Here is a 12,786-nt window from a genome sequence, read left to right as displayed (position 1 = left end):
CTCCCTCTCAAGAAATAGTCACAGCCATCCCATGCAACATATAAAAGTAAATAAAAAGAGAGGGCAGTAATTTCTGGAGGGATGGGAAGGCAGATGGTTGGTTGTAATTATCTTGTTCCTGAGTGTTCATTAGGACCATATATAGGGAAGTGGCAAATATGAGTTCCTTCCCAAACGTAAAGAAAATTATAGGTGAGTGAAAGCCAATTCCGAAGAGAAGAGAAGAACCCAAGGACGGGCAGGCACTGGTGGAGATTGTGAGCAGACCACAGGGACCTGTAGGTTAAAGGGATAGAATCACCAACTTCTGTCTTAGGTGAGTAAACCAGACTGCCCATCTCAAATGGGAGAAAGAAGTTTTTTCCATAAGGGAGGATGGGCCCCCTCAGGGAGGGAGGCTGTACCTGGCCCCCGGAGGCCTGTACACATAGCTCTTTGGTAAGAAACAGGTCATATGTTAAAAGTATTATGTGGATTATATCTGATCCATCATATTAATACTGGTGCATGGGTAATTGTTATTACTGAGAAAACTCAATCTGCACCAACCTGAGTCTTTTACCTCAACATTATAAACCTGACAACATTGGCTTTAAAGATACAGACTTCCCAGCAGAAGGCACACAAAGTTTGTTGTATGAAATTTCCAGCAGCTTAATTCAAGGGTTTTGCCACTTGCCAAGAATGTGTTTGCCTGGCTTTTCCCCTCCTTTTGTTTCCACCTACCTCCTCTTCTCTCTTTGATGCATACATTTTCTTGTGGGCACTTCATACATTACTGCTTCCCGCCTAAATTCAGAAACACAATTATGGAGCGGGCAGAACAATCTGGCCCCTTTCTGCAATTCTGCTTCAATCCGAAGGAGGGCTCTCTTAGGGTAATATCGCTCCCACAAACAACAGCAACGCATGCATGCTAACCTAAATGCCAATATGGCATAAGGAAGGCAGGTGCATGAAGGGTGGAATCACTGCACCCACCTAGAACCTGAGTATTTGGGATCTATGTGCAAGAAAAGCAAGGCTGTTAGTCTCCTGAAGCCTGGACTAGCAGGCACAGTTCCTCTGCACCTGTTGAAGGTGGTGTTGGGGCCAGTGGATCAGCATAAATGTGGCTTTGTAATCTCTCCTCTGCCCCCCGCAGTCTTCCCCTAATGTGGCCTTTCATGGCACTCAATGTGGAGCCTGAGCCAAGACCCTTCCTGTAGCGTACAAGGGATGCTCTGGCACTCAATATGGCTGTTCAGTGGGCAGACCTCCTGTGCAGAGTGGTGTGAACAGGCACTGCAAGGCCCTCTTCATTGCAGGGAATTTCGCCTTTTGAACCCTTGTGGGCTGCTTGGGCACAATCCTGCAAAGTGCTGAGGGCTTCCAGTGACGTACTGGGTGCTCTCAACTCCCACTAAGCTCAAGCACCCCGAAGAGTTCAATGGGAATGGAGAGTGCTCAGCACTTGACAGGAATAGACTCTTTAGCAGGAGCTTCATAGCGAGGTTCTGTGCACATCGTGGTGTTTCACAGACTCCTCAGCCATTTTCTGAAACATTTTCTGAAGGTTGTTGAATTGCTTCTCCTTTTGTTACCACAGAGATCAAGCCATACCTGTAAGAACCTCCACCTCTGTTCACTGACTTAATATGGGCTCATGAAGTCAAATCTCATTGCTTATGTATAGTTGGGAATTCACTGCCGGCTTTATTTCAAGCTGGCTTGTTAAAGCCATGTAAGTAAAATAAGATCAGTTTGTATGGAGAGCAAGGATAGAGACTCCAATAATGAGTTTCTTGTCTGAATGATGCACGAGGGTTTTATGTGCATCTCCCAATCCTGGCTAAATATTTCTTGTGAAGCCAGAATAGGTCTATTTGATACGGTTACTCTGTGGATTACTGGCTAAATTAAAAACCAAAATTAGGGCCAAAGAGACTTTCCCAAGATCATGTAGTGAGTTAAGATTCCCATCTAGGTTCTTTTAAGCATGTAAGCACATAGGATACAAACATCTCACAGAAACACACAGGTAGAAAAGAAATTAAAATAGAATAAAGTCCAGACCATTAATATACAGAACTTTGAAATTTAAAAGAGCCAAACTCAAAAAGCTGAAAACAATTATAAGCCAAATCAGCTGGGAGAAAGAATTTAGTCAGAAAAATATGAGTGATAATTGGGAATTGTTTAAGAACACTTTAAAAGATGCCTAAAAAGCCACAATCCTACAATCGAGGAAGAAGGCCATATTGGTTTTAAAAAATAACAACTTGGTTTAGAGGGGAAGTGAAGGCAGCTATAAAAAATATATATATATAATAAATGGAAGAAAGGTGCATTAATATAAATCAGAAGCTAGGAACTATAGAAAATTGATAAGGGAAACAAAGGGACTCAAGGATAATTCTATGGCCAGCAGAGTTAAGGACAATATGAAGTTTTAAAAAATATATTAGAAACAAAAAGAATCCTGACAATGGTATTGGTCCATTACTAGATGGAAAAGGTAGAAATTATCAATAATAATGCCGAAAAGGCAGAAGTGTTAAATAAATATTTCTATTCTGTATTTGGGGAAAAACAGATGATGCAGTCATAAATGGTAACACTCTTTCCATTCCACTAGTATTCAGAAGCATCCAGTTCATTATCCTAGCCTATCGCTCCAAAACCACAACCAAGACCTGGTGTTATCGCTTATCTCAAACAATTCTCCAGGGGGGTAGAAGAAGTTGACTGGGGACACTGCATCAGGCAGTGTTCCAGTGTTTGCCTAGCATCTCCACATTCACATTTGGGGTCATTAATCAATTTCCATTTGGTCATATTGTCACCAGTGTTTGCCACCCCAGCTCTTGCTCAATATAGAGTACACCAGTATTTTTGTTCAAGGTCATTGCCTGGAGGGAGTTGTTCTTGAAGGAGCCAGGTTCTCCAGAATCATCAGCATTTCTCACCTTTTTGTTACTCTGTAGCCTTCCACAGTGGTATTTTGAATTAAGACATTTTTAGAGGCAAAGCTGTTTCTGAACCTTAGCCTCTTGGGTGGTAGAATGAGTGCAGAGAATGGGAGCTGAGCATTTTAAGCACCATCTTTGGCTGAGACCTAGGGCCATTTATATCAATATCTATGTCTGTCTTCTATTGCAGGCTTGGTGTGTGTTGTCTAAAATAGTCTCTCCCATGGTCTCTTGCAGTGGGAAATTAACAAGGGTGATGAGTCAGAAACAACAGCTAGTAAAGTTAGACATTTTAAAATCATCAGATTTGGATTACTTCCATCAAGAGTTTTCAAAGAACTGGCTTAGGAGCTCGCTGAACCATTAATGTTTATTTTCAATAAGTCTTGGAACACTTGGAGATTTCTAGAAGACAGGAAGGAAGCTAATGTTGTGCCAATATTTAAAAAAGGTACACGATGACCCAAGAATTATAGGCCTGTCAGTCTGACATCAAACCTGGACAAGTTAAAAGAATGGCTGACATGGGATTCGATTAATAAAGAATTAATGGAGGGTTAGATAATTAATGCTAATCAGCCTGGGTTATGGAAAATAGATTCTGCCAAACTAACTTGATTTTTTTTATGAGATTACAAGTTTGGTTGATAAAGTTAATAGTGTTTGTGTAGTTAGACTTCTATAAGGTGTTTTATAGGGTACCACATGATAAAAAACTAGACAATATAAAATTAACATGGCACACATTAAATGGATTAAAAGCTGACTAGTGATAGGTCTCAAAATGTAACTGTAAATGGGAAATCATCATCGAGTGGGTGGGTTTCTAGTGGCCTCCTATTGGGATCCATTCTTACCCTTATGCTATTGAATATTTTTATCAGTGACCTCGAAGAAAACATAAAATCATCACTGATAAAGTTTGCAGATGGTGTAAACATTGTGGGAGTGGTAAATACTAAAGAGGACAAGTCACTACAGCAGAGCTATCTAGATTGTTTGGTAAGATGTGTACAAGCAAACAATGTGTTTTAATACAGCTAAATGTGAACGTATACATCTATATGAACAAAGAATACAGGCTATATACTTACAGGATGGGCAGCCTGGATACAGTGACTCTGAATAAGACTTGGGGTGTATAATCAGCTGAACATGAGTGACCAGTGTAAAGCTGGAGCCAAAAGGTCTAATGAAATCCTGGGATTAGATGGAATGGAATCTCTAATCGGGATAGAGAGGTTATTTTACCTCTGTATTTGGCATTGGTGCCACCACTACTGGAATACTGTGTCCAGTTCTAGTGCCCACCAATCAAGATGGATGTTTAAAAAATTGTTCAGAGAAGAGCCATGGAAATTATTAAAAAATGAGAGAGCCTGCCTTATAGTGACAGACTCAAAGAATTCAATCTATTTATCTTAACAAAGAGAAAGTTAAAGGTGACATGGTTACAGTTTATAAGTAACTACATAAGGAACAAACATTTGATAACAGGCTCTTCTGTCTAGAAGAGAAAGGTACGATATGATCCAATTGCTGGAAATTCAAGCTAGAATTCAGATTGGAAAGAAGGTGTAAATTTTTTTTAAAGTGAGAGTTAACCACTGGAACAAATTACAAATGTTCATGGTGAATTATCCATCACTGACCATTTTTAACTCAAATCTGGACATTTTTCTAAAGAAATTTGCTCTAGGATTTATTTTGGGGCAGTTTTCTGGCCTGTGTTATACAGGAGGTCAGACTAGATAATCTATAAGTCCCGTCAGGCCTTAGAATCTATGAAAATAATAGATTAGGCAAGAAAGGTAGGTAGGTCTTATTCCGAACAGCATCTGAGTACAAATGTCATGGGGCTGCAGCTCATTGGTTAATATATCCACCTTCATAAGAGGAGAGGACAATGCTGAATAACTCCAAAACAAGTCACTTCCTTGAGTTTGAGCAGTTTCACATTCCACTGACAGCCTGCCTGGCCTGACTCTGGGAAACATGGTTCTATGAACTGATTGCTATAAATGCTTATCTGCTAAGAGCACTATTAAGGCCACACAACACTCAGTGCCTGAATGCTCTGTAGGCAGGATTAGTCCTGACTGAGGCACAGACTTCCTTCTGGATGCTCCGGGGCTTCAGTCTGGCTTGATTTTGATGGAAGAAAACAAAGCTTGAGGAGCCCTTGTCCCTCTGGCCTGCCATCTGTACTGCTGGAAGAACATGACTGAGATGTCAGAACGCATCTATCAGCCACTGACTAATTAGCAGACAGAACATGTGTTGCCTTTACCGATTCAAGAGCCTTCCAAAAACCAGCCAGACCACTCCTCCCACTCCAAAAAGAAAACCCTAGCACCGAATCCTAGGACAGCACTTGACGAAGGAGCTGAGTAGAGACAGACAAATGCTGGGTGCTTTTACATCCTTGTGTCAGCTTTCATTCTCTCTGCCACACTCACCTCCTCTTTGGGGGAAATCACATGCATACATATGAATTATAGATGCTATTATTATTATACAGACTTTACTATTGTGAGCCAAAATCCAGGCTCCTCTCGATGTATCATTTATTTGAAGGGATTCATTTAAACGAATCACTGTTTCCTAGAAACTTTTAACCTCTCAAGAGTTCAGATTGATTGGAATAATAAGCTGGAAGAGAGTTCAGAAAACCAAGGATTTTGTAGGGTCACCTCACATAATAAATAAACTATGTCAATTCATCCCTCAATATTTGCAGCTGAGATGTAGTTATGGTCTAATATTTTGTACGAAAACAGTCTGTTCATTCCATCGATGGCTATTGCTGGGAATTTAAGAATTAAGAAACCCCGGAGTGTGAAGAGAATATTTTAAGTGCTTAAAACTAAAAGTTCAAATTAGTCTTCATGGCTTGGCAGCACAGTTCACTTAAAGAGTTGCCGGTAAATTCCAGACTGGAGTTACCCATGGGATGAACTAGTATAATTCACTACCAAACCATGTGAGAAGCAGAAACTCCTGGCTGCAGCAGAGGAAACAGAAGTGAGCGGAGGCCATTATGAGACTCTTTTGCCTCACTTTTGTTAGTGTCGTAAACAGAGCAAATCCTTTTAAACAATAATCAAATTCCTGCAAATTAACATTAATTGGATTCTTTCATTCTCAGGTGAACCTGCTGTTTCTTTGATCCAAGAGCGATACACATATTATCGAAAAGAAATATCACCCTAGGGTTGGATTGATTATTTAGTGATGTCCAGGTGTTGAAAGAGGCTCTTTCTTAGGGTTCAATCCAACTCTCACTGAAGTCCATTGACTACACAGGTCCCTGTGAAAAGAGCCTATGCCATTTAAGCCCCAATGCAGGCCCCTGACTGGAACTTCATCGGTACACAGAGCTCAACCTGCATTGGGTTGAATTTCTTCTGCAGTGCATAACAGACTTACAGACTGTGAACCAAATTACAGCAGTTGCAAATATATTATGTATGTATATTCAGTTTATTCAAGTCAATGGCAATAAGAATGATTTTAATGTGTAATGTGTTAATAGGTATTTCCATTGATTAGGAATAAGTAAACTCTATATACAAAGACAAAAGGATGATTACAGAATACTCAGGGCTTTCTAGGCCCAGTTAATGGTCAGAATCAATAAAAACAGCTTTGCCCTTTGTAACCCAACACTAATATCTTTCAATGTGGATGTAGAGCGTAGTTGTTGAAATATATTTCACAGATATACAGTTTGGCCAAAGACCTGCATTGCAATGAATGGATGTCCAAAGCTAGACAAATGCCAAGTGGAATCTAAATTAATGCACTTAGGGTGAGATTTTTTAAGATATTTAGGTGCTTAAAGAAGAAGCAAGATGACTAGTGGGATTTTCAGAAGCACCTATTTACATCTTTGAACACTTAAACACCTTTAGAAATCTGATCCTTATGCCTTAAGAAAGAACATCTGTGAGCAGAGGACAAAGCTTTCTCAGACTGTACCCATATAGTGTGGGCATAACCTGGCAAAGTAACATGAGATGGAACTGGAGTCTGCAGCTCCATCCCAAAGGGAAAGAGGCGAGCCACTGGAAAACAAGCATAATCTACAGGTCTAAATATAGATGCAGATGTTGCAAGAACAATTACTCAGGGGAAAACAAAAATGTGAACTGTAGGTAAAAAGCTTTTTGCACGCATGAACAGAATTACACACTTCTGCTGCCACAGTGAAGCAAACACAGGGAGAAAAATCACAGAGCAGAAAGGCACTGTCAGAAGGACATTGGAGTCAAGGACACAACTACACGAAAGAACAGTGAAACAAACCCACCATCACCCTGGACCAATTGAAATTTCAGACTGAACTAGATATGGGGTACCAAAAAACAGACACAATTGCACACACATTAAGGAAGTTCACAGTTATCTTGATACCAAGCAGAACACAATCCCAGACCCAAGCGCCTCTCTGTACTGGGAAACATTTAACCCAGATTTGGATCTGAATTTAGCGCTCAGGCTTCTCTGTAATTTGACCCTATAAAGCCCAGTTGGGTGAGGTGGCGACCACTTTTAACTGCCACCAATTTCATCAGGAGAGGTGGGAACTCTGAAGCTTGCCCATAGAAAGAAGAAAAACCCCAATAAGCTGAGCTGCGTATGCACAAGAGGAACGTGAGAACAAAGGCACCTCTTAGAGTCTAACGCAATCTATGACTGACACCTATTGGGTCAGACTGTCAAAATACTCCATCAGTCTTGCAATTGGGATAATGGCATCAGCTTTTCAGGAGTGAACTTCACCCCCTACCTATGATCATACAAGAAAATGAACAGAAACAGGTGTTCTAGTGGCCTGAAAGTGAAGACTAAAGGAAACTGATCAAATATCCCCACAAGTTGTCCCTCAGCAGCCCCAAAAACAAAGATAATATGTTGATTGTTCATATATTTTAAGACCAGAAAGAACCATTACGTCATCTAATCTGACCTACTGTATAACACAGGCCTTAGAACTTCACCCAGTTATCCTTGTATTGAACTAAATCATGTCTTCCAGAAAGGCATCCATGTCTTGATTTGAAGACATCATGAGATGAAGAATCCACCACTTCCCTTGCTAGTCTGCTGCAATGGTTAATCACTCTCACTGTTAAAGAAGGCACAAATTTTTCTAATCTGAGTTTGTCTGGTTTTAACTTCCAGACATTACTTCTTGTTATGCCTTCATCATCTAGATGAAAGAACCCTTTAGTACACAAACCTATTGAATCAGATTTCTGTGCAGGTATCCATTAATTAATTTCAATGATATTTTATGCAGAGTTGATTGAAATGTGTCATTTGAAACATTTTTTCAGTGAAAAATGGCTTTTTTTGTCAAAGCAACAATTTCCCTAGGCAATGTTCAATTTTGACCAAATTTCTGGGGAGGATTTTGGTTTTTTGAGGAAAACATGAACATTTGACAAATTTCAACAGAATTTGAAATTCTTCAAGGGAAGAAAAAAGACATTTCCCGACCAGTTCTAATTTGATGTGCCACAAGAATTAAATAAAACTACACACATCAAGCAGCACAATCAATTTTCTCACTATGCTGAGCCAATCTTCCCAGTGACGATCCAGTCAAACAATCACTGGACCAAAAAGATGTCTTGCAATGTGACTGAAGGTCAGTAACCATGTCATCTGGAATATCCTGCACTTGAATCTACCTTATAAGTATGAGAGTAAACATGTGTGGGAGCGTTTCTACTGAGCCAGGCACTTTCCTGGACCAAGATGTAGTAGAGGGTGGCAAACCATTATGAAGCCAGATTATCTGCCCTTCACAGCTCAAGCCATGGTCCCAAATAGGCCAGTGTAGTACCTTGGACCATTGGCATGAGTCACCAAAGGACAGACAACTAGATATGAATTGCCAGAATAGAGCAGTGCTCTATCAGCTTGCCGTCCCACCTTCAATATTGCCCCTTCTGGGCCTGGCCTTCCCTCTCCAGGACAAGAAGAAGAGAGTGATGCAGGAGCCAGCTTCAATGCTAGCTGGCAGCTCCCCACCACCAGACACATTCTTAGATATTGCCAATAGATGACTACTTGTGCCATCTGAGCAATGCAAAGGGGCTGGATTAGGATGGGGGCAGAGAGAGAGAATCTGTCCCATTCATTTGTTTACACCTGTGTCTGAGGAGGCAGAAGGAAATCCCTGAGTGACACAGGGAGAGAGAGGCATTTGTAAAGGAAGGCAGGAAAAGCTTTCCTGACAGTTCTTAAATAAATAATTACCCAGCACTTCGAAATTAGAGGTCATATGCAAAATAAGTATAGTCTGGGCACAGATGGTGGTGCCAGGCAAAGCTAGTTACAAGCAAAAACAACAGCAGTTCTCAGGAGTTTCAACATCTGCACTAAAACCCATCAAACCTCTAAAGTGATAATGATTTTCATATATTCCATGCTCTCTGCAACAGCTTTTTACTATACAGGTAGCTTACTGCAAGTGCTAATAAAGTTTTCTCACAAATGAGCCAGTTACATGGCTTTTCAGCAGATTAATATAAAAATACGCTGATATTTAAAAGCAGATGATTATCAGACAAATTTTCAGTAGGACTTTTGTCAGAGTAAAAAAAAAAAGTTGAGACAGTAATGCAGGAGTTCAGCTGGAGTTGTGCCTGAGAAAGGATTAAGTAAAGATTCCAGGATTAAAATCTATATCTATATAACGAACAAAAATTACATTAAAAGAACGTGAAGGTTGCAAAGTCAAGGACTCAAAAGCTAGGAAATGCCAAAATTAAGGTTGCTTGTACAATCCCTCATCCCCTGTGTGTCTGCATTATGACACAGTCTATTAGATGATCTTGCATAGAAAATTTCAGTCCAAATGGTTGAAGTTTGACAAATTTATAAGCAGCTGAAAACAGACTCTTATATGGAGAAATGTCGGACACTCACTGCTAATGGAGTCACCTATAATAATGACTTCTAGAAATGTCACTGAATTACAGTAACTGGAAGTATTTACGAATGGACTAAGTAAACTATAGGACATTAATGTAGAAGAGAGCCGTATAGAAGTTCAATAACATTGGATGTATAACACCATAAACTTACATGATGGTGCTTTACAGAAAGCAGGGGAAGACAAACAAAATACAAAAGACAGTTCCTATCCCAAACTGCTTACAATAACACAGACAACACAACACATTGCATAATACAAAGCTCCAAATCCAGGCTGGAAGGTGCCCATTTCCGTCACCGCACTGTGCAGCTCTGTGAATGCATATATTCCAGTTACTGCAAAACAAATGGCACTTACCATGCTCATCCAGTAAGATGTTGTCAGGTTTTATGTCCCTAGAAGTGACAGAGAAGGGAAAAAGGGATGTCAGCAGAGAATGGTGACACATAATGTGACTGTAGAAGCTTAGTGAAAGGCTGGTGTGAGATATATATTATTATAATTTATACAGCACTCAGGAACGCTGGCATTTTACATACAGGAGCCCCAAGAGGCCTTGGGTACTAGAGATCTTCTGAGGTAGGATTATCCTGCACTTCTTCCTCTGTGAGGCTGTGACCCTTAATTTAAACATAATTAGATGAATACAAACAAGGGAAGAGAGGACTAGAGTTCCTAGGATATGATTGTGGCTGCTTTGGTTTGTATCGGTGGGTTCAATAGTCCAGCTAGATGTTAAGGGTTCTTTTTATTATTAGCTTTGTTTTGATGGGAATTAGCATTTGTTAGAACCTAGTCCAGTCCTACTCTCAGAATGGACACCAGGCTGTTGTGACAGGATCCAACCGCTGAACCTCACATGCTGCTAAGCTTCCTGGGTCTGGGTGGTGACTAGCCACTACTCCTAGCTCTGGGTCTCTCAGGTGCACTCTCCAGATGCAGACACCAGGTCTGAAACATTCTTGGACAGTGGGACCTTACAGTCCAGCCATCTAGACCCTGGAACCACTGCCTCAGCCCTCCAGAGCCTCTTACTTGTTTCAACATGTTTACCACAGAGTCCACCACCTGTGGAAACTCTGGATTTCCTAGTTTCACCCTTCAGGGACAGTGCGGCAGTGAAGCCAGGAACACAGGCAGTATAGTTATTCAGATAGACATAAATTTGTTCAAAGTTTTCAAATGATGAAATGAAAAATATGAAACATTTTAAAACATGCAATATCACACATTGCCAGACATTTTAAAAACTGAGATGCGTTGGGGAGAAAGGGAAACTGGTTAGAAAATGCACTGGAATAGATTCCGCTTTCATCCATTACATTTTAGAAGTCCATTTTGGTTTAATATGAATTATATTTCAACCAAAAGGCATATATACCTTACAAGTAATTAATTTTTGTAATAAAGGTTTTATTGTGGGTGAAAAAAATGGCCCAAACCAAAATCCTGAATCACAACAGTTCAAACTTTCAGTTGAGTTGAATCTGAACTCAGTGCTCTAGGCTTATATCTAACAAAAGGACAGATAGCAAGAGAAAGAAATGTATCACCTAAAATTAGTTCCATGCTCCATCCCACTTCATGGGTAAAAATCATCCATTTAGAGGCCCAGAACAGGGCCTATGCACCACTTAAATTTCATTAAATCCCCCCAACAAGTCTTTTAATGGGATGTGGGATTTATGCTGGTCCTTTGCACAGAAGTGAATTTCATCCCATAAAAGGCAGAATACAGCTGATCACTAAGCCTGGAATATTATTGAGACTTAACACTACCCAGTGAATAAAATCATCAGAGGCTATACTTTCAGAGAGGAAAGCAAGGAGAACAGAAGCAGCACCTGATATCAAGGGAAGGCTAAGAAGGCAACACAGTGGTCCATGCAGTTTACAAAGTTTCAAGATGGGCTGTGTTTATTCTCATGAAACTGGGTTAATTACCTCTTTAATCATAAGAGTTTTTGTAATTGTTTCAAAGCCTGAATTTTCCAGCTGTTTCACGGCTTTTTCAATTGCCCAGGACGTTTACTCTTCATAAATATGTTTATCAAAAAGAATGTCCAAAAGGGAATTCCCAGCCAGATGGCATAAGAGTTTCCCAGAAACAGAGAAATATTTGCTGGTAACCATGTGGTATTCTGTACTACGGTGTCTATGAAGATTGCAATGCAAAAAAATGGCTGGGGCCAATGATTTTCACCCACGCAAAAGGATGTAAATAGACTTCATGACATACTTTATGGCTTTTGGAGATCAATGTAAATTTCAAGTGGTGATTTTATTTCATTGCTTTTAATTTTATGAAACCAACACAATTGGGTAAAATAACAACAAAATAACTTGAATAGACACTGATAATGTGCCTTTTGTCCCAAAGCACTTTTGCAAAATAACAAATTTATATGCAAACAATAGACAAGAATCGCTTTATCCACCAATGAAATGCAGCTATCTATCTGCAAGAGGAATTGTTTAAAAATTCTCAGCCACACTGCAGCACAGGAAATGAAGAATATAATATCCATCTAAAACTGTAGAGGGAACTTAAGATGGCAGAAGGCAATTACTTAAGTTTGAGCCAGGACACTGGAGTAAATGCTCCCTAAATCTTGGAAAGATCTTGGGGGAAGCCCTCTGGTTTATGGACAACCAGAGAACTTCAATCAAAAGGCAGGCTGATCACAGAGGTGATGCAAGTTTGACCCCTGGCTTCCTGCCAAAGTGCCTTACTCTGGTCCTTCAGAGACTGACTATTGGGGTGAGATGGAAGCTCACTCCCTGTGGTCAAAAAATGGGGAGAAAAAGAAAATGGTGCCAACTGTGGTGGTGGTTTTTGTGATGTGAAAACTTGTCCTTTCAAGACATTTCACTAAACACCCA

General features: G+C 40.1%; 1 protein-coding gene across 1 annotated transcript in view; it reads right to left on the bottom strand.

Moving 5' to 3' along the window:
* STK32A (serine/threonine kinase 32A) overlaps positions 1–12,786 on the bottom strand; it is a 50,407-nt gene that overhangs the window by 20,717 nt on the left and 16,904 nt on the right. Inside the window, exon 3 of the mRNA XM_067566433.1 lies at positions 10,261–10,298. Coding sequence (XP_067422534.1) covers positions 10,261–10,298 — 38 coding nt within the window. The remainder of the gene's footprint in view (positions 1–10,260; positions 10,299–12,786) is intronic.

Source organism: Emydura macquarii, unplaced genomic scaffold (assembly GCF_026122565.2).
Source record: "Emydura macquarii macquarii isolate MOO-44397 ecotype Brisbane River unplaced genomic scaffold, CSIRO-AGI_Emac_v2 contig_2768, whole genome shotgun sequence".
Lineage (NCBI taxonomy): Eukaryota > Metazoa > Chordata > Testudines > Chelidae > Emydura > Emydura macquarii.
Note: the sequence above shows the minus strand (reverse complement) of the source record. Positions and strands in the feature narration are given on the sequence as shown.